Below are 22,665 nucleotides of genomic sequence, written 5' to 3'. Positions count from 1 at the left end.
TATGTTCCTGTTAGACTAGCTGCTCAGAAAGCATTAGGTTCCTGCCAGCTACAAGGATGACAAGTTCTCCTTAAAGTTCTCCAAGATCTCCATTTATTAAACCAAATTCAAGTGCTTAAATATCCTCCCCAGGCCCTGTGGTTCACTCCCACTCCCATGGTACTCCACAATCAACCAGTAAAACCAAGGCTCTGGTGCTCAAGGATACCAGGTGATGAAAGTTTACAGTACTCCCACACGCAAAAGTCCCTTACATATTGCAGATAGGTTTAATGAAACATTGCCTTAGTAACGATTCTTATACTACATTCAACACTTGAATCTAAATTTTACTGAGATCCTGGGTTGTCATTCCTTTCTTGTCTGTGGCTTCTTGATCAGCAAGTTTAAATGTTTCATTTTATAATTTATTAAATTAATCCACAACCTGAATTAATTTAAAAGTATTCGACATAGTAAAATTGTATAGCAAATGTTAACATACTATTAGTCTGTAAGAAGGATGACTATTTCTATAATGAAACTCAAATATCATTATGGAGGAGATTGTACAGGAAGGCTTTCCATAGCCACCTCAATATTCTAGTGCCTTTCTTTTATATATTTCCAATTGGTTCTATCTCTAGCTCTTTTCTACATAGTTTGTTTTGAGGGACTATCTTTTGCTTTTCTTACTATCTCCAGAACTTAGTTCAGTTCCTGGCATATAATAGGCACTTAATAAATGCTTGTTGATGGTCGACTGTGTGGCAAATTGTTAAAAGAAATAATCCATAGAACTACTTTGACTGCAGGCTAAGTTGCTTAGACTGCTGTTATTTAAGCATTCATCAGAAAATTCAAAGCTTACCAGGCACCTATAAAAGAGGGTGAGTTTTGCTCATATCAAATGTTATTTTGAAATTAGGTACATAATACTTTGTCCATGACCTTTACGGGAAGGTAAATAGAGTCCTATTTCGCTGAAGTAACATATTTAGTATTTTATCTTAACCATAGAAATGGTTATAATATAAAAGATATATATATATGTATATATATATATACATATATATATATATATTATGTAAGTATATACTTGTAGGGGAATAGTAATTTATCCTGAACCAACATATAAAATATAGTAATTTAGTGTATGATGAAAGGAATGGTTTCAGAAAACCTGGGAAGACTTCAGGACATGATACAGAGTGAAGTGAGCAGAACCAAGAGAATAGTTTATACAATAGCAACCTTTTTAGGGAAGAACACTATTGAAAGGCTTATTTAATTTATAGTTATTTTTGGAAAATAACATTCTGAATTTAATTTTTGTTTTTGTCCTTCATTTTTGGAAGAAGACCATGACAATCAGTCAGGTTGATGCTATGACAAGTACACAAATTGGATTTGAGTGAAGGGGTGCTGTGCTAAGTTGCCTTGTCACACTTTCTCCTCCAGTCATCTGGGTTCAGTGACCAGATCAAAACAACTGGAGATAGCCTTTGATGTGAGGCAATCAGGGTTAAGTGACTTGCCCAAAATCAAAAAGCTAGTAAGAATCAAGTATTCTGAGGTTACATCCCCAGAAGCTTCAGAGTCTTCAGAAAGCCTTCCCTTGTGTCTTTTGTTCAAGGGGAATTTCATTCTGGGCTTTTATGTGTCTTTTGAGCTCCTTTGTATTTTATTGGCTTTGGAAATATAAATTAATGCAATATTGAATTTGATATGTATGCATTTGTATTTTTTGTATTTCAATATAAATGAACTTGAATTTACAAATTTACTCACCTTATCTAGTCTTGTCTAATTGAGGTTAAGTATAAATAAATTACAGTGACAGCCAAAGACAAATAAAGATAGTAAGATAGTGCTGTAGGCCTTGTAGCATCAGGAGGACCCAGATATAAATCCAGTTTTTGCTTAACCAGATTGGATTAAGGTAGTCCAATTTACTAGCTATGTGACCCTGGGCAAGTCACTCTGAATTTCTGTCTCAGTTTCTTCAAATGTTAAATATATAACAACACCTATCTCCCAGGGTGTTTGTGAAGATCCAATGAGGTGATATTTGTAAAGTACTTAACATTGTGCCTGGCTTATTTTCTTCCTTCTTTCATTTTATTCCTGAAGAATATCCCAAAATGAGAGGTGTTTTTATGAGCATTGTTTTATTAATGTATTCCCAAAATGTGAATTCTCTGACAAATCAAAATTAATCACAAATCTTACAGGATAGGACTTTATCTCTCAGGGAAAAAAATTCATAAAATAAAACTGAATATTGTATAATTAAAATAGCCATTCTTTTTTTTATTATTATTTTTTTTAAGTCAGTGGGGTTAAGTGACTTACCCAGGGTCACACAGCTAGGCATTTATTAAGTGTCTGAGGCCCGATTTGAACTCAGGTCCTCCTGATTCCAGAGCTGGTGCCCTATCTACTGTGCCACCTAGCTGCCCTAAAATAGCCATTCTTGACCCAGAGAAGCAATGCAGAAATTCACTTCTTTCTTTTCCTAAAGGAGGAAACGATACTCTGCACATAAAATTAGTACCAATCATTTGGGAAATGACCAGATAAATTATGTTATATAATGGAGTATTTGAGATAATATTAAACTGTAAGAAGTCAGATCAATAATATTTATTAAGATAAATTGAAGATGATCTAAGAAAGAAGGCATTAACATGAAGGGGAATTAGGAAGGGCTTCTTGCAGAGAATGGTATTTTAGCTGAGATGAGACTGCAGGTGGGGGGAAGCTAGAAGGTAGAGGTAAGCAGGGACAGATTCTAGTCTACTGTTGCTGTACCCTGGGGATACAGAGAAATACCAGAGACAGTCCCGGTTTATTTGAGAATTCATGATTTAAGGGGGTAAGACAATACAAAAAGGTAGCTGAAAAAGTGACAAGGGGTTATGTGTATTCAGGAAAGGGACATGATGGAGTTCTACAGAGTAAGAAATAATCTGAGGAGGTATGAGTGATTAAGTTGAATTCATCTTATAGAATAATGAGTTTCTTGAGATCATTAAATTCAAGTCAGCCTACTGGGAGATTAATTCCTGGAATATACTACTTAAACAGAGGGTCTGAGAGTAGTTCCTTAAGGCCTACCCCTCCATCCTTCCAGCCAGAGGAAGTGAAGGACCATAGAGACAGGAAGAGAGTAAATTATCAGAAGACTGGAAAGGTCAGAAGGAACCAGAATGTGAAGGAAGGGCTTTAAAACCAAACGGGGGTGGGGGGGTGCAGCTAAGTGGCACAGTAGATAGAGCATCGACCCTGGAGTCAGGAGTACATGGGTTCAAATCCGGTCTCAGACACTTAATAATTACCTAGTTGTGTGGCCTTGGGCAAACCACTTAACCCTATTTGCCTTGCAAAAACCTAAAAAACAAAACAGGGGGCATCTTTTTCTTGGATGTATTAGTGTACTGCTGAAGTTTATTTAATATGGGCCCAATGTAGTCAAACCTGTGCTACAGGAAGATCATTTTTGTAGGTGAATGGAAGATAAATTGGAGTTAGGAGAGACTTGAGACAAGAGACTCTAGAAATCTATGAATACACTTAACCCCATTTGCCTTGCAAAAAACCTTAAAAAAAAAGGAAATCTAGGAATAAAGACAAAGACTGAAGAATTGAGCAATCCAATGATTAGCCATGATTCTAGAGGACTGATTTTGAACTGTGCTGAATACTTTCTGATAGATAGGTAATGTTTTAAAGAAATACATTTACATTTGTGCTGTTTTCAAGATGACATGGTTTTTTAAGTCTCCGTGTGGGATTCTGTTTTGGTTGGCTGTGCTTATTTGTTAGAAGCATTTTATTTTTCTTTTAAATTGGAAACTAGAATGAAAAGAATAGAATAGAAATGCTTGATAATTGAAAAATAAAATGAGAAAAGAAACTATTGGAATTGGGATTTAACAATTAGGAGAACTCTGAGGAGCTAAAGAGTTTTAACTCAATCAGGCAAGACTTTAAACTGGCAACTGATGAAAAGACAGGAAAAAGGTCCAAAAGAACTTACCTCCTAAAAAATTGAATTTAACCTAGTTTATATTGCAAAGAAACATGAATTCTTGGGAAAAGGTTTTAATTTGTATCCTGAGAGAACTAAATAGTGACTCTTTTTCCAGAATTGAGGAGCTGACCATTTTATTGGTTAAAGTTGACTTTGTGATTCTTCTCATAGCTGAGTAAATTATTATTTTTAATCTTTGTCTTGTTTGTTGTACTATTAATACTATGCCAAGAAAAGAAAAACAAATGATAAGTGTATTGATTTTGCTAAAATTCTTTTTTTAAACTTTGTTATGAAGGAAGACTTGCTGGGAAAGGAAGAGAGATATAACTTTATATTCATAAATGAATGGATATAAATGTAAAAGAAATCAATAAAACTTTTAAAATTATACAGTTTTTTAACATTGAAAATACTTATAAAAAAGCAAGTGGGTAGGATAGACCTGCTTAGGTAACCACCTATGCATCAAAGAAATTCATTCTGCCAGACTGGGTTGCTTGGCCCTACCTTCAGCTTCTTGGTAGCCTTAACCTCTTTTTTAATTAGAGTCTCCCTCCTCCCTTCGACCCAAGTACACAATGTCTCTTCACCCTGTTACGCTTGACAGATTTTTTTACATTGGCCCTAAAATAGGAACTACTATTAGAACTGGCCTATTTTGTGATACTATTTTAAATCTATTATAATTCCCCATCATAATTTTTAGTTTGCCTATAAAACTCATCACTGGCTAAAGCAGACACAGATCATTTTTTAAAAAGTAAGCAGCAGAATGACTACATGTTAGATGGAGAGACATAGCTTCTGTACAGATTACGCTGGTTTGTGAGTACTCTTTGAATATATATCTTACAAACATAACTGATGGCATCTGCTTGAAAAAAAGTTTCATTTATTAGGGGGGCACATGTCAACATAAACAGGAATTTTAAGCATGAAAAGATTCAACTTTAATTGCTTTGTTGTATTATGCGGCTACTTGATCAAGGGTTTGTTTCTAGCATTCAGATTAACTAATCAATCATAATATGTTACCTCTTCTCTTTTTTTGGTCACCTATAATTGCATTAATGTGAGAAACTTTAGATAGACTTAACTCATCTGAGGCTTATAGTTTTGATCTCTCAATGCTTCAGTTAGCTCCCGAAACAACTTCCCAGTTGGTCATGTTCATCACACAATAGTATGTGGGAGACATAGAATTTAAACCCAGGTCTTTGTGACTCCAAAGCTATCTCTCTGTCCACTATATAACACCATAATTTATTACTTTTTATATGTGACTTAAATTAAAAAGGAATAGCATTAAAAATCATTAACTCCTCAGAAGGGAACTTTTGTTATTAGCATTATGGAGACTGTTATGACTTAGGTCTTCCTTAAAGACTTAGCTCCCTACTTCAATAGCCAACACTTGTAAATCCTGATTCACTCTGGACAGTAGCCCAGACTTGCTAAACAAATTAGGACTGCAATCCACATACAAGGCAGAAGGCACAATGCTCACTATGTTTTGCTATATTGATTTGTCCAATTATTCCATATCTTGAGATCCTGTTACCTGCTATAATCTGAACTGTTAACCTCCTCCTTCTTCCTTTTACTTGTCTTGAATCATAATCTGTGCTTTATTCCTGGATTCCATTTCTCTCAATGGTCTCCTCCCTAAATGTTAATTCCTGTTAACACTATAATTTATTGTATTTTTGCTTATTTCATTTAATTTTCTTATTTCACTGAATGATTGCCAGTTACATTTCAGTTTGTTTTGTCATCGCTTGGGAGTGTTTGGGCCTCTTGAGTGTATTTGACTTTTCTGCTCCAGATCACCTACTATGACTCTCAGTATTATCTTCCAGATTACCTTAATTCCTTTGAATTCTTCCTTGTCTATACTCTCAAGATAAACCCACATGCCAGTTTCTATTGTTCCCCCCACACACACATCCATGCCCTCTCTACCTATGATCTCTCTCCTGCATGTCACTCTAAATGATCTATCCACCATTCCAGCCTCTTTCTATCCTTAGTCATTTGGACCTTATGCTGAACTACAATTTACATATTTGCCTAGTGCTGATTATATTCTGTGAATGTTTCTGTAAGATCTAACTGGAATTATTTGAGTTAATCATGCCAGAAAACACTGTCAGTTAGTCAATCAAGTTTAGCCTAACAATTCCACAGGAAAATTGAAGTAGATGAAAAATGGCTAATGTCTACACTCTGATATGCTTTTGGCTGGTTATTTCCAAATGTATGAATACTTCAACTTGCACAAACATTGCAGATAGGCAATGACCTAGCCTTGAAATGCAATAGATGATTGATTGAATTCTTTTTGTAAAATTATACAGTACTTTCAACCATTCCACACTGGTCAAAAACCTAATTTTTTTTTTCATTTAACAAGCACTAGGGGTAGCTAAGTGGCACAGTGGAGAGCGCACTGGCCCTGGAGTCAGGAGTACCTGAGTTCACATCTGGCCACAGACATTTAATAATAACCTAGCTGTGTGACCTTGAACAAGTCGCTTAATCCCATTGCCTTAAAATTAAAAAAAAAATTCAATTAACAAGCATTTATTTTTTCTCTGTTTTCTTAAACTATATAAATTATTTACCTGGTTCTGTTCCCTTCACTTTGCTTCATTTCAAAGAAGTCTTCTATAGTTTCTCTGAACCCATCCCTTTTGCCATCTTTTCCCCTCCCTTGTCTTTCCCTTTCTTTCATAAATTTGGTAACAGTAAATATATAAACATATAGAGAAAGACTTTGGGCACCTGTGATAGAGTGATATAAAGGTATGTGGATAAATGAAGAATTAATGAGGTTTCTCTAATAAAAATCACCCAGAATTAAAGGTAGGTTATTTTAAGACTGCATCTTAGGAAGGAATACCTACTTAGGAGGGAATTCCTGCCTATCTCCCCTTTAACAAAGCCTCTGTCTTGGAATAGTCTCCACCATAGAGAGCAGCAACCTCCATGTCAAAGTGGCTTATGAACTGGAGAAAAGCAGATAGTCTGTTCTTGCCAGGCTAATTGGTACAGTGGAGTCAAGGACCTGAGTTCAAATCCAGCATCAGACACTTAATAATTACCCTGATGTATGACCTTAGGCAAGTCACTTAACCCCATTGCATTGCCCTCCCCCCAAAAAAAACTATGGCAAAGAGCAGATATTGGATTATTTGGGATTAGTAGTTACAGTCAGTTTATGATATAAATAGCATACAAGATTTAAGGACAAAAGATGGTTTTGAGTTGAAACCTGACTCAGTCAGTTAGTGGCCATTTGATTGTGGAAAAGTCATTTTACTAAATGGAGTGTTTTTTTAATTCTTAAAATTAAAATTGGAAATTATTATTTCTCTACCTTCTTTAATATCATCAGGAGCAAAAGCCTTTGTAAAGGTCCAGATGCTATCCAAATAGGCTTTGCTATTTTGGACCCTGAGATATTGTCTCCCTTTCTCCTTATTCATACTTGTCCCATCTGTTTTCTCATTTCCACCTTGAATTCACTTGATCCCTCAAATAGACTCCCACTTAAGCTTTCTTAACTAGTTTCTCTTCGCTAATGATCCTCCATATTCTTGAAAAGTCTTTTACTATTGGTTCTTATTTAGATTCAATCTCTGAAACTCCTGGATCTACCTACTTATCTCTGAACTTTGCCTGTATCTTCTAATTTGACCTAATATTCTAGACCCTGACCTTGACTCTGACCTCAGGATTCTTATTTGTTCTTCCTTTTATACAAACTCCCCCCCCCAAAAAAAAATACTAAAAAATTAAGCAGAAGAGAGTAGAAAGTAATTGAGAAGGGAACCCAGACAAGCTGGAAAATTTACTGCTCTGTTAAATTAATATAAATGTAATAGCTCTTCACAATTGTACAGTTCATATATAATTTTCATTTTGTCTTAACTTCATAATAAAAATAAAATTTTCATTTTAAAAAGTGAAAAAAAAATAATGGGAGGCAAATCATTGGAGAGAATAAAGGAAAAGCAGCCTCAGTATTTTTTCACCAGAAATATTAAAAAATGAAACATTTTACCATACTCAAGATTTTTCCCTTAAAATGTATTTTTTTTCAGATTTACCTTGTATGTAAACTAACATGTAGAAGTCAGAACTTGTTCAATAATGGAGTTAATTAGATCTATATTATCTAAAAGTAAGAGGTAAAGGATTTTCATTTAGATAGGGTTGAATTATCATATTGAAGACATCTCTTAGACATTGCAAATATGTGGATTGTTTGACTATCTTTTGTAGCTTAATGATCTACTAAGATTATTTTCAGGAAATTATCTTTCTCTTCCTTTTTTCCTCTTCTGTATTCTAGATCTCAAGAGACTTATGAGGATGGGCAGCCTCCAGCATTGCCACCTAAACAATCTAAGAAGAATAGCTGGAACCAGATTCATTTTTCACATTCCCAGCAAGACTTGGACAACCATATTAATGAAACATTTGATGTTCCTGCTTCACCTGAAAAATCTACAGTCAGTCATTGCTTGACATGTATTAATTTCACATTTGAACTGTGTTGTTATTTTTATACTCTTCCAAATGGATCTTATAAATGGATCTGATTATAGTAGTCATTTTCCCACCATTTTATGGTGCAGTAAAATTTTGGAAACACATATTTACAGGTCCTATTCCTCCTATTGGACCTGAGGTTCAATGTGTTGATACCTTGTATGATACCCAGTATGGACAATGTTCTTAGCACATCACAGCTGCTTTATAAACCAGTTAACAAACATTAAACATTTTTGTAGTGGCAGGTTCTGTGTTGAGTGCTGGGTTATAAAGAAAGGCAGAAACATGAGCCCAGCTCAAAATCTAAAAGACCAGACAACATACAAATAACTATGTACATGGATAATATATACAGTGAAATGGAAGGATGGAATCCCAGAGGAAGGGAAACAAACAGAGAGATTGGGGAAGGCTTTTTGATGGTGTGAATGTAGAATTTTTTAAAAGAAAGATACTTTAGTAAAGTTATCTTTTTATTTTAAACAATGAATTAAAATTCACTAAAAGTCCCAGGAAGATTCATCATTCATTATGTAAATTGTCTAAATACCTAAAAATTCTTAATCACTGTACTTTTGGGACATGTTTTTATCTCAGGGCCTTTGGTGGTTATTAACCTTAGAAGTTTAACAAGTTACAATTTTTCAAATTCTTTAGATATTTTTTCTCTTGCTATATGTTGATAGATCAAAAGGGAGGCATTTTCCTAAGTTTGAAGATTCATTCTAATAATGGAGATCAAGAAAGATGAAAAGACAAGAATCAAAGGGAGAGAATAAGGTCATAAGCAGCAGGGCATGAGAAGAAGGGTCAAGGAAAGCCCGAATTTTCACTCAACTCAATAAAAAGCTAACCCCCCAGAGTGTACAAGGGACCCTGTTAGGTACAGAGAATAAAAGGAAAAAGATGATTCCTTTCAGCTTATATTCTAACACATTATAAAACATGTTATCATGAGCAAATAGCAGATATTTTGAGAAAGGAAAGAGTACTGAGAACTTGGTTCTTCTGAAGTAGTTACCTTAGCTGAATGAAGTAATCTATTCTAAGAAGCCTTGGTGAAAAGGAATTGTACCCCAGGTCTGGTGGGTAGCCTTTACAAAGGTATGGAGAAGACAGCGTTTTATTTAGCAAACATGCCACATGTGGCAAGACTTGTGTTGGTGAAAAAGAATCCTATGAACTACATTGAGAAGTGTATGCTGGAATCAGACTGTGAGGGACTTTCAACACTACACTGAAGAGCTTTTCTTTTAGAGCCATAGGAAACTTTTAGTATGTCAGTGCAGTGCCTGTGATTTAGGAAAATTCCCAACTATGTGAAAAATGAATTGAGGAAAGGAGAGGCTGTAATTAAAGGGATCAAATGAAAAGCTATTGGCATGGTTCTTGGGAGAGGTGGTAGGAGACTGATGGAATGGCAGTTGTGTGAATTTAGGAAATAGGACAAAGGGGAAAGATGGAGAGATCAAATCAGTCATATCTGACTGGGTATAAGACTTTGGGTATAAGAAATGAGGGAGAAGAGTCACAGATGACTAGAAAATTGCAAAACTGAATGACTAGGGGCGGCTAGGTGGCACAGTAGATAGAGCACCAACCCTGAAGTCAGGAGTGCCTAAGTTCAAATCTGGCCTCAGACACTTAATAATTACCTAGCTGTGTGGTCTTGGGCAAGCCACTTAACCCCATTTGCCTTGCAAAAATCCTTAAAAAAAAAACAAAAGAAACAAAAAAAACTGAATGACTAGAAATCTGATGAAGTCTTTAGCAGAATGGAGAAGGAAATGGTAAACCACTCCATTTATCTTTGCCAAGAAAACCCCAGGATGAGGTCATGAAGAGTCAAACAAGACTTGAAATGACAGAACACCTCCACCTTTAGCAGAAACAATTACATCTAAAGGAGGTATGTTTTGTTCAATAAAAAAAGTTCCATTATAGACCTGTACATTTAAGATATGTATCTTGATAAATGTAATGTGTCTATTGGAGATAAATAGCAGAGTTTGTGATGTGGACTTCTATTGGAGATAAATAGCAGACAGTTTGTGATGTGGAATTCTTAAAAAACTAGAATTCTCAGAAGAACTTCAAAGTTAAATTATAGATTTAGGAATCATTTGTGTATTTGAATTTGTAGGATTTTATCAGTTCATAAAGACAGGAAATATCAGAAGTCAACTTGGATTAGAGCCTTTGATGACATCCATGCTGATTGAATGGAATAGTGATAGGGAGTGATAGGGATAAGGGAGTAGGATAGTGCATAGGCACCATCTTCCAGCATAGGAACCTGAGAAAAGAAATGTTGAATGTTGAAATAGATAAAAGGAAAATAAAAAGAGTTTTATTTTAGAAACCATGGAGGAGTGGTGACTAGTATAGTGCCTGGTACATATTAGGCTCTTAATAAATCCTTAATGATTAGCAGGACATGGTAGTATACACTTGTAATCCTATAAAGGGGAGACCAGTTTGCTGCTTGATCCCATGACCTCAGAAGTTCTAAGCTACAGTGAGCTATGCCTGTTAAGTGGGCATCTGCACTAATTTCAGAACCTTTGGGAGAAGGGGATACAAGGCTGTCTTAAGGTAGTGGTGAAGCAGCCTAAATTGGAAATGTATTCGAATAGGTCAAAGCTCCCAAGCTGAGCAGTAGTGGGATCAGGCCTATAACTAGCCTTTTCCATCCTAAGTAAGATAAGGGAGAGTAAGTCCTTTAAAAACACCCCTTTCACCTCACCCCAAGGAAGGGAAAAAAAACCTTGTTGATTATTTAATTGAATGATAGAATCTTCATATCCCTTAGGTCAAAGGAATATGAACTTTTCTTGAAAACTGAAAGGAAATTACATGCCCTTTTTCCTTTTCTTTTTTATTAGCCCAATGGTGGTATTCCTCAGGATAATCTTGTTCTGATCAAAATGAAACCTGATGAGAATGGAAGGTTTGGATTTAATGTAAAGGTAATTGAATTAATGTATCTTTATTATGAAATTTTTCTTTGTCATGAATTTGACACTAACTTTACTGCATTCATTTTTCTAAGGGTGGATATGATCAGAAGATGCCTGTGATAGTTTCTCGTGTAGCTCCAGGAACACCGGTAAGTTTTCTAAAATGTTCAGTTTTATGGAGGGATGGTTTCCTGTGTTCTTTAGGTATAGGAAATTAACCATTTTTATCCCTTTAAATTTATCAATTATAAAATGGAAATGGTAACTGATAAACATTCTTTAATTCTCCTTTGAAGTAAGTATATTTGAAATCCACGTGAATTTTTTCTTAATTTTCTGACCACATCTTGGCAAAATGAGCATTTAATTTTTATAAACCTTGAAGCAGCAGTAGGTAAGTCAGCTCTGTTGAACTTCAGGTTTTGGTAAAAGCAAATTAAAATTTTTCATAAAAATAGCATTTTATTTATCAATTAGATGATTTTTACCTTGATTAAAATAACTTAATGGAAATGAAAATAAATTGGAATATTTTCACTTTAAATTTAACTCTTGGTTATCTGAATACAGTCTATCCTCATTTTAATCTATATTCAATCTTCTTTTCAAATTTCTATTTACATTTTTACCTAGTGTCTTTTATTGCAGTCTCTGATAAAGGCATGACTTCCTTGCCAAGACCCACCCTTCTCCATGGATCCCATCTTTTCTAGCAGATTGTCCTCAGCATCAGCCACTCTCTCTTTCTAATCTTCAGTCTCTCCTTATTCATTTGTACCTTTCCTACTGCCTAAAACCATACCCAGGTGTTCTCTTTTCTTAAAAAACAGTCAGTAGGGGCAGCTAGTTGGCACAGTGGATAGAACCTTGGCCCTGGAGTCGGGAGGACCAGAGTTCAAATTTGACCTCAGTCACTTAAGAATTGCCTACCTGTAGTTTAAGAGATAGCAAGATTACATTAGGCAAATCAATTAACCCCATTGCCTTGCAAAAAAAAAAAACCAAACCAAAACACTCATTAGATCCTGATACACTCTGCCTTTCTCAGTGAAACTGAAAAAACAAGCTATATGCAGTGCCTCTGTTTTCTTTTACCATGTTCCCATAATCATTGTAGTTTGACTTCTAGACCTCCACTTACTAATCTTATCTTAAATGACAAATCTATATTTTATAAATTTCATATAGCAGAAGACCAAAAAAGAAGTATATAAAATTAAGTGCTATTTCATTTTGTATCACTTTTTTAAAAATCTGTATAGAATACATTTCATCTATTGCTATTAACTTATCCTGATTATGAATCCTTCTTTTTGTTCTCTCCTGTACATTTTTTAAAAATGATTCATTGCGGATATAGGAGCCACAGGTTGTCAGAAGTTCACAACAAAAAAATAGAACATAAAATAATATAAAAAAATTTTTACAAAAGGATATTAAATTTGCTGATTTGCTAATTCATTGTGATCTCAGTCCTCTCTGTCAGCACTTGATACTGTTGGCCACTTTCCTCTCTTAGATTTCATGGCATTGTTCTCTTCTGGTTTTTCCTTTTACCTCTCTGAGCACTCTGGTCTCCATTTCTAATGTTAGATAAGGGCAGATTCTTTTTTTTTTTCCTTTTAAAAAGATTTTATTTATTTTGAATTTTACAATTTTCCCCCTAGTCTCACTTCCCTCCCCCTATCCCCCACAGAAAGCAGTCTGTTAGTCTTTACATTGCTTCCATGGTATACATTGATCTAAATTGAATGAGATGAGAGAGAAATCATATCCTTAAGGAAGACAAGTAAAATAGAGATAGCAAAATTATGTAATAAAATACCAGGTTTTTTCCTAAATTAAAGGTAATAGTCCTTGGTCTTTGTTCAAACTCCACAGTCCTTTCTCTGGATACATATGGTATTCTCCATTGCAGACAGCCCCAAATTGTCCCAGATTGTTGCACTGATTGAATGAGCGAGTCCATCAAGGTTGATCATCACCCCCGTGTTGCTGTTAGGGTGTACAAAATTTTTCTGGTTCTGCTCACCTCATTCAGCATCATTTCATGTAAATCCCTCCAGGCTTCCCTGAATTCCCATCCCTCCTGGTTTCTAATAGAATAGTGTTCCATGACATAAATATGCCACAGTTTGTTAAGCCATTCCCCAATTGAGGGACATTTACTTGATTTCCAATTCTTTACCACCACAAACAGGGCTGCTATGAATATTTTTGTACAAGTGATTTTACCCTTTTTCATCATCTCTTCAGGGTATAGACCCAATAGTGGTATTGCTGGATCAAAGAGTATGCACATTTTTGTTGCCCTTTGGGCTTAATTCCAAATTGCTCTCCAGAAAGGTTGGATGAGTTTACAGCTCCACCAGCAATGTATTAGTGTTCCAGATTTCCCACATCCCTTCCAACATTGATTATTGTCCTTTCTGGTCATATTGACCAGTCTGAGAAGTGTGAGTTGGTACCTCAGAGATGCTTTAATTTGCATTTCTCTAATAAGTAATGATTTAGAGCAATATTCCATATGACTATGAGAGAGAAATCATATCCTTAAGGAATAAAAATAGAAGTATAAGAGATAACAAGATTATAAAATAAGACGTTTTTTAATTTTTTATGAAAGATATTATTTGAGGTTTACAATTTTCCCCTCAATCTTACTCCCCCCCCCCCCCCCCACGGAAAGCAATCTGTCAGTCTCTACTTTGTTTCCATGTTGTACCTTGATCCAAATTGAGTGTGATAAGAGAGAAATCATATCCTTAAGGAAGAGACAAGAAGTCTAAGAGGTAACAAGATCAGACAATAAGATATCTTTTTTTCCCCTAAATTAAAGGGAATAGTCCTTGTACTTTGTTCAAACTCCACAGCCCCTTATCTGGATACAGATGGCACTCTCCTTTGCAGACAGCCCCAAATTGTTCCTGATTGTTGCACTGATGGATTGAGTGAGTCCATCAAGGTTGATCATCACCCCCATGTTGCTGTTAGTGTGTACAGTGTTTTTCTGGTTCTGCTCATCTCCCTCAGCATCAATTCATGCAAATCCCTCCAGGCTTCCCTGAAAATCCTGTCCCTCCTGGTTTCTAATAGAACAATAGTGTTCTATGACATACATGATAGCAGGTTTTTTTTTCTAAATTAAAGGTGATTTCCTCAATGTAAATTGCCTTTGCATATCCTTTGACCATTTGTCAATTGGGGAATTGCTTGTTTTTTTGAAAATTTGACTCAGTTCTCTGTATATTTTAGAAATGAGTCCTTTGTCAGAAATACTAGTTGTAAAGATTGTTTCCCGGTTTACTACATTTCTTTTGATCTTGGTTACAGTGGTTTTGTCTGTGCAAAAAACTTTTTAATTTAATGTAATCAAAATCATCTATCAACTATCTTCTTTATGCAGATGTTTCTAAGATCTGTCTGTCCAGCTCAGTTCTTTCTCCTGAACATCAAGTTCATATCACCAACTGCCTTTTGGATATTTAGAACTGGATGTCCCATAGAGATCCTAAAACTAAACTAACATCCAAAACAGAGCAAACTATTGAGGACACCATTTTTCCAGTCATCAAGATTTGTACACTCAGTGTCATTCTTTACTACTTCCTCTTTTGTACTAATTGTAATAAATCATTTGCCAAATTTTATTGTGTCTATTATTGTATGCAGTGATGAGAGTGTATGACCTGGAATCAGGAAGATCTGAGTTCAAATTTGATCTCAAACATTTGATTATTGTGTGACCTGTGTTCAGGTCATTCAGTTTTCTCATCTCTAAAATAATAGTACCTATCACCCAGGGTTGTGATTAGAATTAAATAAGATAATCTTTATAAAGCATTTAGTATAGTGCCTGACACATAAGTAAGTACTATATCACATTACCTTTTTAAATTATTGTTATTTACAATGGATCCTTCCCAAAAATTGTATTCTCTCCACTCACACAATGACCACTTTAGTTTAGGTGTACTTTTAACCTCTCACGCAAGAGTGTTAGAATAGTTTCCTTTTTTGATCTCCCTGCCTCAAGTTTCTTCCTACACCCATCTGCCTTCTGCTCTAATGCCAAAGTGATTTTCCAAAAATACAACTGTGACTATGTCATCCCATAAATTCATAAACTCCAGTGGGTGGCTCCCTTTTACCTCTACAAATATAAATTCATCTCTTTTTTTTTTTAACCTCTATAACTATAAACTCTTTTAAAGATAATTGAAAACCTAGTTCTTTTCTACCTTTCAAGGTTTCTTATACATTACTTATATATTTGATTACTTCCTTCTCTTATGCACAGGATTTTTCTTTATTCCCAAAAAACATTTTAAATTAATATATTTCAGTGGTAGTTATATGACCATGATGCAGCTTGATATGCTCACTTGCTTTAGGATAGTGCAATGTATGCAACAAGGTGAGACGTGAATTAACTGTTTCTAGCATTAAGGATCACAGGAGGTACTGAGTATGCATGGCAAGATAGAGAAACTGATGGCTACTTTCTCTATCAGATCTTCATTGTGGCATGGCTTTGATTAGTTAGTGACTTTCTGAAGCATATGTATAAATTCCATACATTTGTAGAAAAGCACATTTAAAAGCCAAACGTGAATTATATTTGGGGATTATCTGTGCCACCATTCTTTTGCCTTATTGCCAATAACTTAAGACCTAATTGCTTTTAGTTACTTTATGCTTTTAATCATTTCTGTAATTTTACCTCATTAAATCTTGAATGTCTTCTCTGTGCCTTGGACATCGCTAGGTTTTATGCTTAATACAAAAGAAATATATAATATACTTACCTATTTATAAGAAATTTATAGGATATAAATGTAAAATATATAGAATATAAATATGTAAATGTAAACAGAATAGGAATACAGAAAGAATATCATATAATATAGCACCAAATTTAATGTAATTAAGTGCTCCTAAAAATGGGAAATAAGTACTCTGTTAAAATAGTTGATTAAGGGGCTAGGTGAAGCAGTAAAAAAAGCACCAGCTCTGGAATCAGGAGGACCTGAACTCAAATCCAACCTCAGAAACTTAATACTTACTTAACCGTGTGACCTTGGGCAAGTCACTTAAACTCATTGCCTTGCAAAAACAAAAAAAAAGGTTGACTAAATTAAGCTCCATTATTAGAAATATTATAGAATTTTGTAGTTATTTGTAGCTGTACTATTCAGTTAAAATCTCAAAAAATACGATTAAATGGCAAACCTTTATTCTGAGTTCTATGATTCTGAAGCCATGGTTCTCAGAATTAGAACGCATGAAGTAAGTTTATTTTTAACCTAAACTCAGAAAAATCTTATCTTTTCTATAAAATATAACTATAATCTGTACAGTGTTGCTAGGACTTATACTGTCAAAACAAAATGATTCAATCATCGCTCATGGTTCTCTTTCTTAAATTGTGTCTTCATATCAGTTACCATATTTTGATGGGTTATTACTAAAGAATATGACCTACTTTTGAGAATTTTTTTAATGCTGTTAAATCTTTTGTACTAGCTTTTGTACATATTTTATATTAGTTAAATGTTGTGTTAAAAAGAACATAATAATCCACAAATATTATTGGCCCAACCAAAGCTGAACCAGAAACACTATCATTTTAATTTTGTTATAAATATTTTAATCATGTATTGAGTGCTTAGTTCAAGATATTATACTGGTTATTGATGGACTGTTGAGGAAATGACCTAGTCAGTCTCATAACCCTCTTGGGGTGGGGGGAGTTTACAAAGAAATATTTATTTCAGAGTCCTACTAAGAATTAATATAAAAACATTTTTCCCAATACCTCAAAATCATACTTTACCCTTCACTAACTCTATTTCTGAAGGACTCACTGCTTAGCTCAGCTATCAAGTTCTGATCCAAAATCATTATCATTATTAGATGAGTTCTTCTACAGTTTTGGGGTCCTAAGGATCACTCCTAAAGTTTCCTTTTGCTCCATAGGAGTCAGGACTGTGATCACTGCAAAACTCAACCTGACTTCCAACTGCTGGGTTCCAATGGCTCTCAATTCCAAACTTTTCAAATTCCTGAGGTCTGAGACACCACTCCTTTCACCTAGAATGGAAAACAACAATAAAAGACCAAGTACTGAAATTCTCAAAATGGAAGATAGTCTTTTGAGGGCCCATTAACCACAAACTCTGTAAATGAATGGAAATACTGAGCTACCCCAGATGCAAATAAAGCTAATCACATACACTTTAATTGAAAAGGCAGTTAAGATTTTAGAACTCTTTAAAGATAAGAAATCAAGAATGTTCTTTTGAAAATATATTCTTTTATAGTGATTGACAGATTATCCTAAACAGCAGTATCCAAAAGCTTAAATATAAAAAGAAGTTTTCAAAATGATATCCTGGGGCAGCTAGGTGGTGCAGTGGATAGAGCACCGGCCCTGGAGCCAAGGAGTACCTGAGTTCAAATCTGATCTCAGACACTTAATAATTACCTAACTGTGTGGCCTTGGGCAAGCTACTTAACCCCATTGTCTTGCAAAAAACCTTTAAAAAAAATGATATGTTCAGTAATTTTTTTTGCAAGGCAGTGGGGATAAGTGGCTTGCCCAAGGTCACACAGCTAGGCAATTAAGTGTCTGAGGCCGGATTTGAACTCAGGTACTCCTGACTCCAGGACCAGTGCTCTATCCACTGAGCCACCTAGCTTGCCCCCAGTTTAGTAATTTTAATAAAATTTTAAAATGTTATAGCTCTATATGAGTTTATTTAATTTTCAATGGTAGCATGCCATATTAAAGAAAGATAGTAGCATACCTAGGAGAAAGCATCTTAAGTATGAAAAAATTCTCCCCATTGGCAAAAAAGAAAATCTTTACTTGACATACAAGATTAGTTTTTAATCATCCTTTTTTGAATCCAGTCCTCTAATCTGGTGGCCAGGAGGAATAGACTTGGAGAAAGTTCTTTATATAGAGTATTTAAGGAACTGTGAGAAGTTATCACATATTCCCCAAAAGTATTATCACATCTCAAATTATATGGAAAGTATGTTTTCTCTAGCTTTTTTTCTGAATAGAAACAAATTCACCTAAATTTTAACAAAGACATATACAGAACTGTATCAGTTGACTGCTACATGAAAACAATTTCTGCTCAGCAATTCTCTGCATAATCTAGACAGGTAACACAAAATCCCAGAAGGCATATCTAAGCAACTGTAGTCCCTTCATGACTAGAGAATGAGTATCTTCTGGCAGTCAAGGGGAAATTAAGCTCTGGTTTTCATTTGAATACATGATGCATTTAGATTAATTTGAAGTTAAAATATGGATTGCTTAATTTAATATTCTCCTGATATGTTGGCATCAAAAAAGAAAATGTATTACTTTGATCTTAAGAAGAATTGAGAATCTGAAACCTTTCTTTTATCATATTTTAGGCTGACCTCTGTGTCCCTCGATTAAATGAAGGGGATCAAGTTGTGTTAATTAATGGCAGGGACATCGCAGAACATAGCCATGATCAAGTTGTCATGTTCATTAAAGCTAGCTGTGAGAGACACTCAGGGGAACTTGTGCTCCTAGTTCGACCCAATGGTGAGTGATCTTTTTTTCATCTTTCTCTTATCTCTATCTGTATATTTCATTAAACCTTGATCTACACTCTGGAAAATTCTTTATTATGACTTTTTTTAATGACATTTAGAATTTTGACCAGATTTCTAATTATATTTTATTCTTTAACCTTTTAACATGCAAGTTAATCAAGATAATTATAAAAAAATTTCAGGAAGAGTCAATGTTAAAAGGCATTACCATAGGTAGAATAATCAATTTTAAAATCCAGGGTGGTTTGTTGGGGGAGCGGTTAGTATTTCATTTTTTCCCAATTACATATAAAAATAATTCTCAATATTCATTTTTAAAACTTTGAGCTCCACATTCTCTCTTCTCTTCCCTCTTCACCCCCCCCCATTTGAAAAAGAAAGCAATCTGATATAGGCCATAATTATGTAGTCATGCATAATATTTTTATGATAGTCATATTGTAAAAAGAAAACCTAGGACTCCCTCCAAAACAACAAAAAGGAACCTCAAAAAAAAATTCATGTTTCATTCTGTATTCAGATACTATGGGGTGGCTAGGTGGTACAGTGGATAGAGCACTGGCCCTAGAATCAGGAGTACCTGAGTTCAAACCGGCCTCAGACGTTTAATAATTACCTAGCTGTGTGGCCTTGGGCAAGCCACTTAACCCCATTTGCCTTGCAAAACCCTAAAAAAAAACATACCATCAGCTCTTTCTTCATCATAAGTCCTTCAGAATTATCTTGGGTCATTATATTGTTGAGAAAAGTTAAGTCATTAAAAGTTGATGATCCTACAACATTGCTCTTTCTCAGTACATAGTACATCAGCTCTTATAGGTCTTTCCAGATTTTGCTGAGAGCATCCTACTCATCATTTCTTATAACAAAATAGCATTCCATCATAATCACATACCATAGTTTGTTCATCTGTTTGCCCAATTGATGGTCATCTCAGTTTTCAGTTCCTTGTTACTAGAAAAGAGCTGCTTTAAATATCTTCATACAATAGGACCTTTTCCTTTTTGTTTTTCATTTCTTTTGGGATATAGACCTTGTAGTGGTATTGCTAGGTCATGGTTTTATAGCCCTGTGGGGATAATGCCAAATTTCTCCACAGAAGGGTTGAATCACTTCTGCAGCTTGTGATAAATTACTACACACAGTTGAGGGTGTATGTTATTACCTCATTGAGCTACTTCCAGTGAGAATAAGATTTACTAAATATTCCTTCCCTCTTCCCTCTTAAATTCCACTGTAAAAAAACCCTTGCCTCTTTTATGTGAGATAATTTACCCATTCTACCTCCCCCTTTCCCCTCCTCCCAGTATATTCCTCTCTCTCATCCCTTTATTTTTTCAACATCATCCCTTCATATTCAACTCACAATTGTGCCATCTATATACTCCTATATTTTATATCACATATATATACATAAATATATATGATATAATGTATACTCCTAACTGCCTAAGAAGATCAAATTTTCTGTTCAGCCTATTTCATTGAATGCCCATCTTTTCCCCTTAAGAGAATGTTTGTTTTTAATGTGTAGTTTATTCATGATTGTAATCCAAGCTCTTTACTTTCCACAATATCATATTCCAAGCCCTATGATCTTTTATATAGAAGCTGCTACATTACAAGCCTGATTGAGGCTCCATGATACTTAAATTATATCCTTCTAGCTTCTTGAAATATTTTCTCTTTGATCTGAAAGCTCTTGAATTTAGCTGTAATATTCCTGGGGATTTTTATTTTGGCTATCTTTCAGGAAGTAGTCTATGGATTCTTTTAATTTCTGTTTTACATTCTGGAATATGAGGACAAGTCTTCTTGATAATTTCTTGAAAGATGATGTTTAGGCTCTTTTTTTGGTCATGGCTTTCAGATAGATAGTCCAATAATTTTTAAATTATCTCTCCTGGATCCATTTTTTACATCAGTTATTTTTTCAGTGAATTATTTTACATTATCTTCTGTTTTTTCATTCTTTTGATTTTGTTTGATTGTTTTCTGATTTTTCATAAAGTCATTAGCTTCCATTTGCTCAGTTCTAATTTTTAAGGAATTATTTTCTTCAGTGAGCTTTGTATCTCCTTTTCTATTTGGTCAATTCTACTTTTTAAGTAGTTTTTCCCTTTCAGTGAATTTTTGTGCCCCTTTTTCCAATTAGTCAGTTCTTCTTTTTTAAGGCATTCTTCTCCTCATTGACCTTTATGTACCTTTTTTTTAACCATTTGGTCTAGTCTGGTTTTTTAGGTGTTATTTTCTTCAATATGTTTTGTGTCTTTACCAAGGTGTTAACTCATTTTTCTTGATTTTTCTTGCATCACTCCCATTTCTCTTTGCAGTTTTTCTTCTTACTCTCTAACTTGATTTTCAGGATCCTTTTTGAGTTCTTCCATGGTCTAAGAACAATTCATAGTTTTCTTGAAGACTTTTTTTTTTTCTGAGTGTGTATGTTTTGATCTTCCTTGTCATTATATTAACTTTCTATGGTCAGAGTTTTTTCCTATTGTTTACTTACTTTGACAGCCTAAGACTTGATTTTGAACTGTTTGTTAGAGTAGGACTCTGTTTCCATGGTGGAGGTTGCATTATCCCAAGTATCTCTTTTTTCAGAGATACTTCTGGGTTTTTACAAGTTTTCAGTTCTCCCAAGGTCATATGAGATATTTAGTGTTCTCCTGACCTGTACGCTGGTCTGTGAGAGACCACAAATTTTTCTACCCTGGAAATCTGAAGAGGGTCCTCACTTCCCTAGAGCCTAAAGCTCTGGTATGTCAGTGCTCCTATTCTCCCTGGGACTGCGACCTAGATCCAAGTATGGGCAAACTAACAGAGCTCAGTCCTAACAAAGAGACCCCTGTAATCTTCTTCTGACCAATTATTCAAATCCATTATGTCAGTGAGAGCACTGGCAGTAGCTGCCACTGTTGATTCATTGGTTCCCAAAGCCTGTTTCTGGTGTGCTGGGGCCCAGGCATCTGTTGCAAGCTTCACTGGATTGAGCTCCATGATCACCCAAGTCTGACAGATATTTCCTGATAACCTTCTTAGCTGTCTTTACCCTCTTTGGACTGAGATGTCCTAAAACTGCCACTGCTGTCATTGATTCAGTCTCCCCAAGCCTGCTCCTGGTTTGTGGGTGCCGGGGCTATTCTGGAGTGGCCTGTGCTGGAATGCATTCCTCTCTCACCCTGGTGTGACAGACCTTTCCTGGTGACCTTCTAAGTTGTCTTGGGCAGAATAATTATTTCACTTATCTTTTTGTGCGTTCTGCTCAAACTCTCTAGAGTTTGTTTAGAATCATTACTTACCAGTATTTGGAAGGGTTTGAGGGAGAGTCTGAGTGAGTCCTTTTCTTTGCTTTTATTTTATTTTACTTTACTTGCCTTTACTTACCTTTACTTTGGCTCTGCCCTAGCTTTTTTTCTTTGTACAAAATTAGACTGATAGCGTCTCAAGTCACCTCTCCCACATGTAGAGAGGTAGCATAGTGAATTGAAGGATTCAATTCAAGAGGATTCTAGTTCAGGTTCT

General features: G+C 35.0%; 1 protein-coding gene across 5 annotated transcripts in view; it reads left to right on the top strand.

Annotated features, from left to right (window-relative positions):
- The window catches only part of PTPN4 (protein tyrosine phosphatase non-receptor type 4), a 255,843-nt gene that overhangs the window by 192,561 nt on the left and 40,617 nt on the right, over window positions 1–22,665 (top strand). For all 5 annotated transcript variants that reach the window (XM_074214982.1, XM_074214981.1, XM_074214985.1 and 2 more), the window contains exons 15-18: window positions 8,376–8,535; window positions 11,464–11,547; window positions 11,631–11,687; window positions 18,973–19,129. In XM_074214982.1, the coding sequence (XP_074071083.1) occupies window positions 8,376–8,535; window positions 11,464–11,547; window positions 11,631–11,687; window positions 18,973–19,129 (458 nt within the window). The remainder of the gene's footprint in view (window positions 1–8,375; window positions 8,536–11,463; window positions 11,548–11,630; window positions 11,688–18,972; window positions 19,130–22,665) is intronic.

Source organism: Macrotis lagotis, chromosome 1 (genome assembly GCF_037893015.1).
Source record: "Macrotis lagotis isolate mMagLag1 chromosome 1, bilby.v1.9.chrom.fasta, whole genome shotgun sequence".
Classification (NCBI taxonomy): Eukaryota; Metazoa; Chordata; class Mammalia; order Peramelemorphia; family Peramelidae; genus Macrotis; species Macrotis lagotis.
The sequence above is the reverse complement of the archived record's forward strand: the minus strand, read 5'-3'. Positions and strand labels throughout refer to the sequence as shown.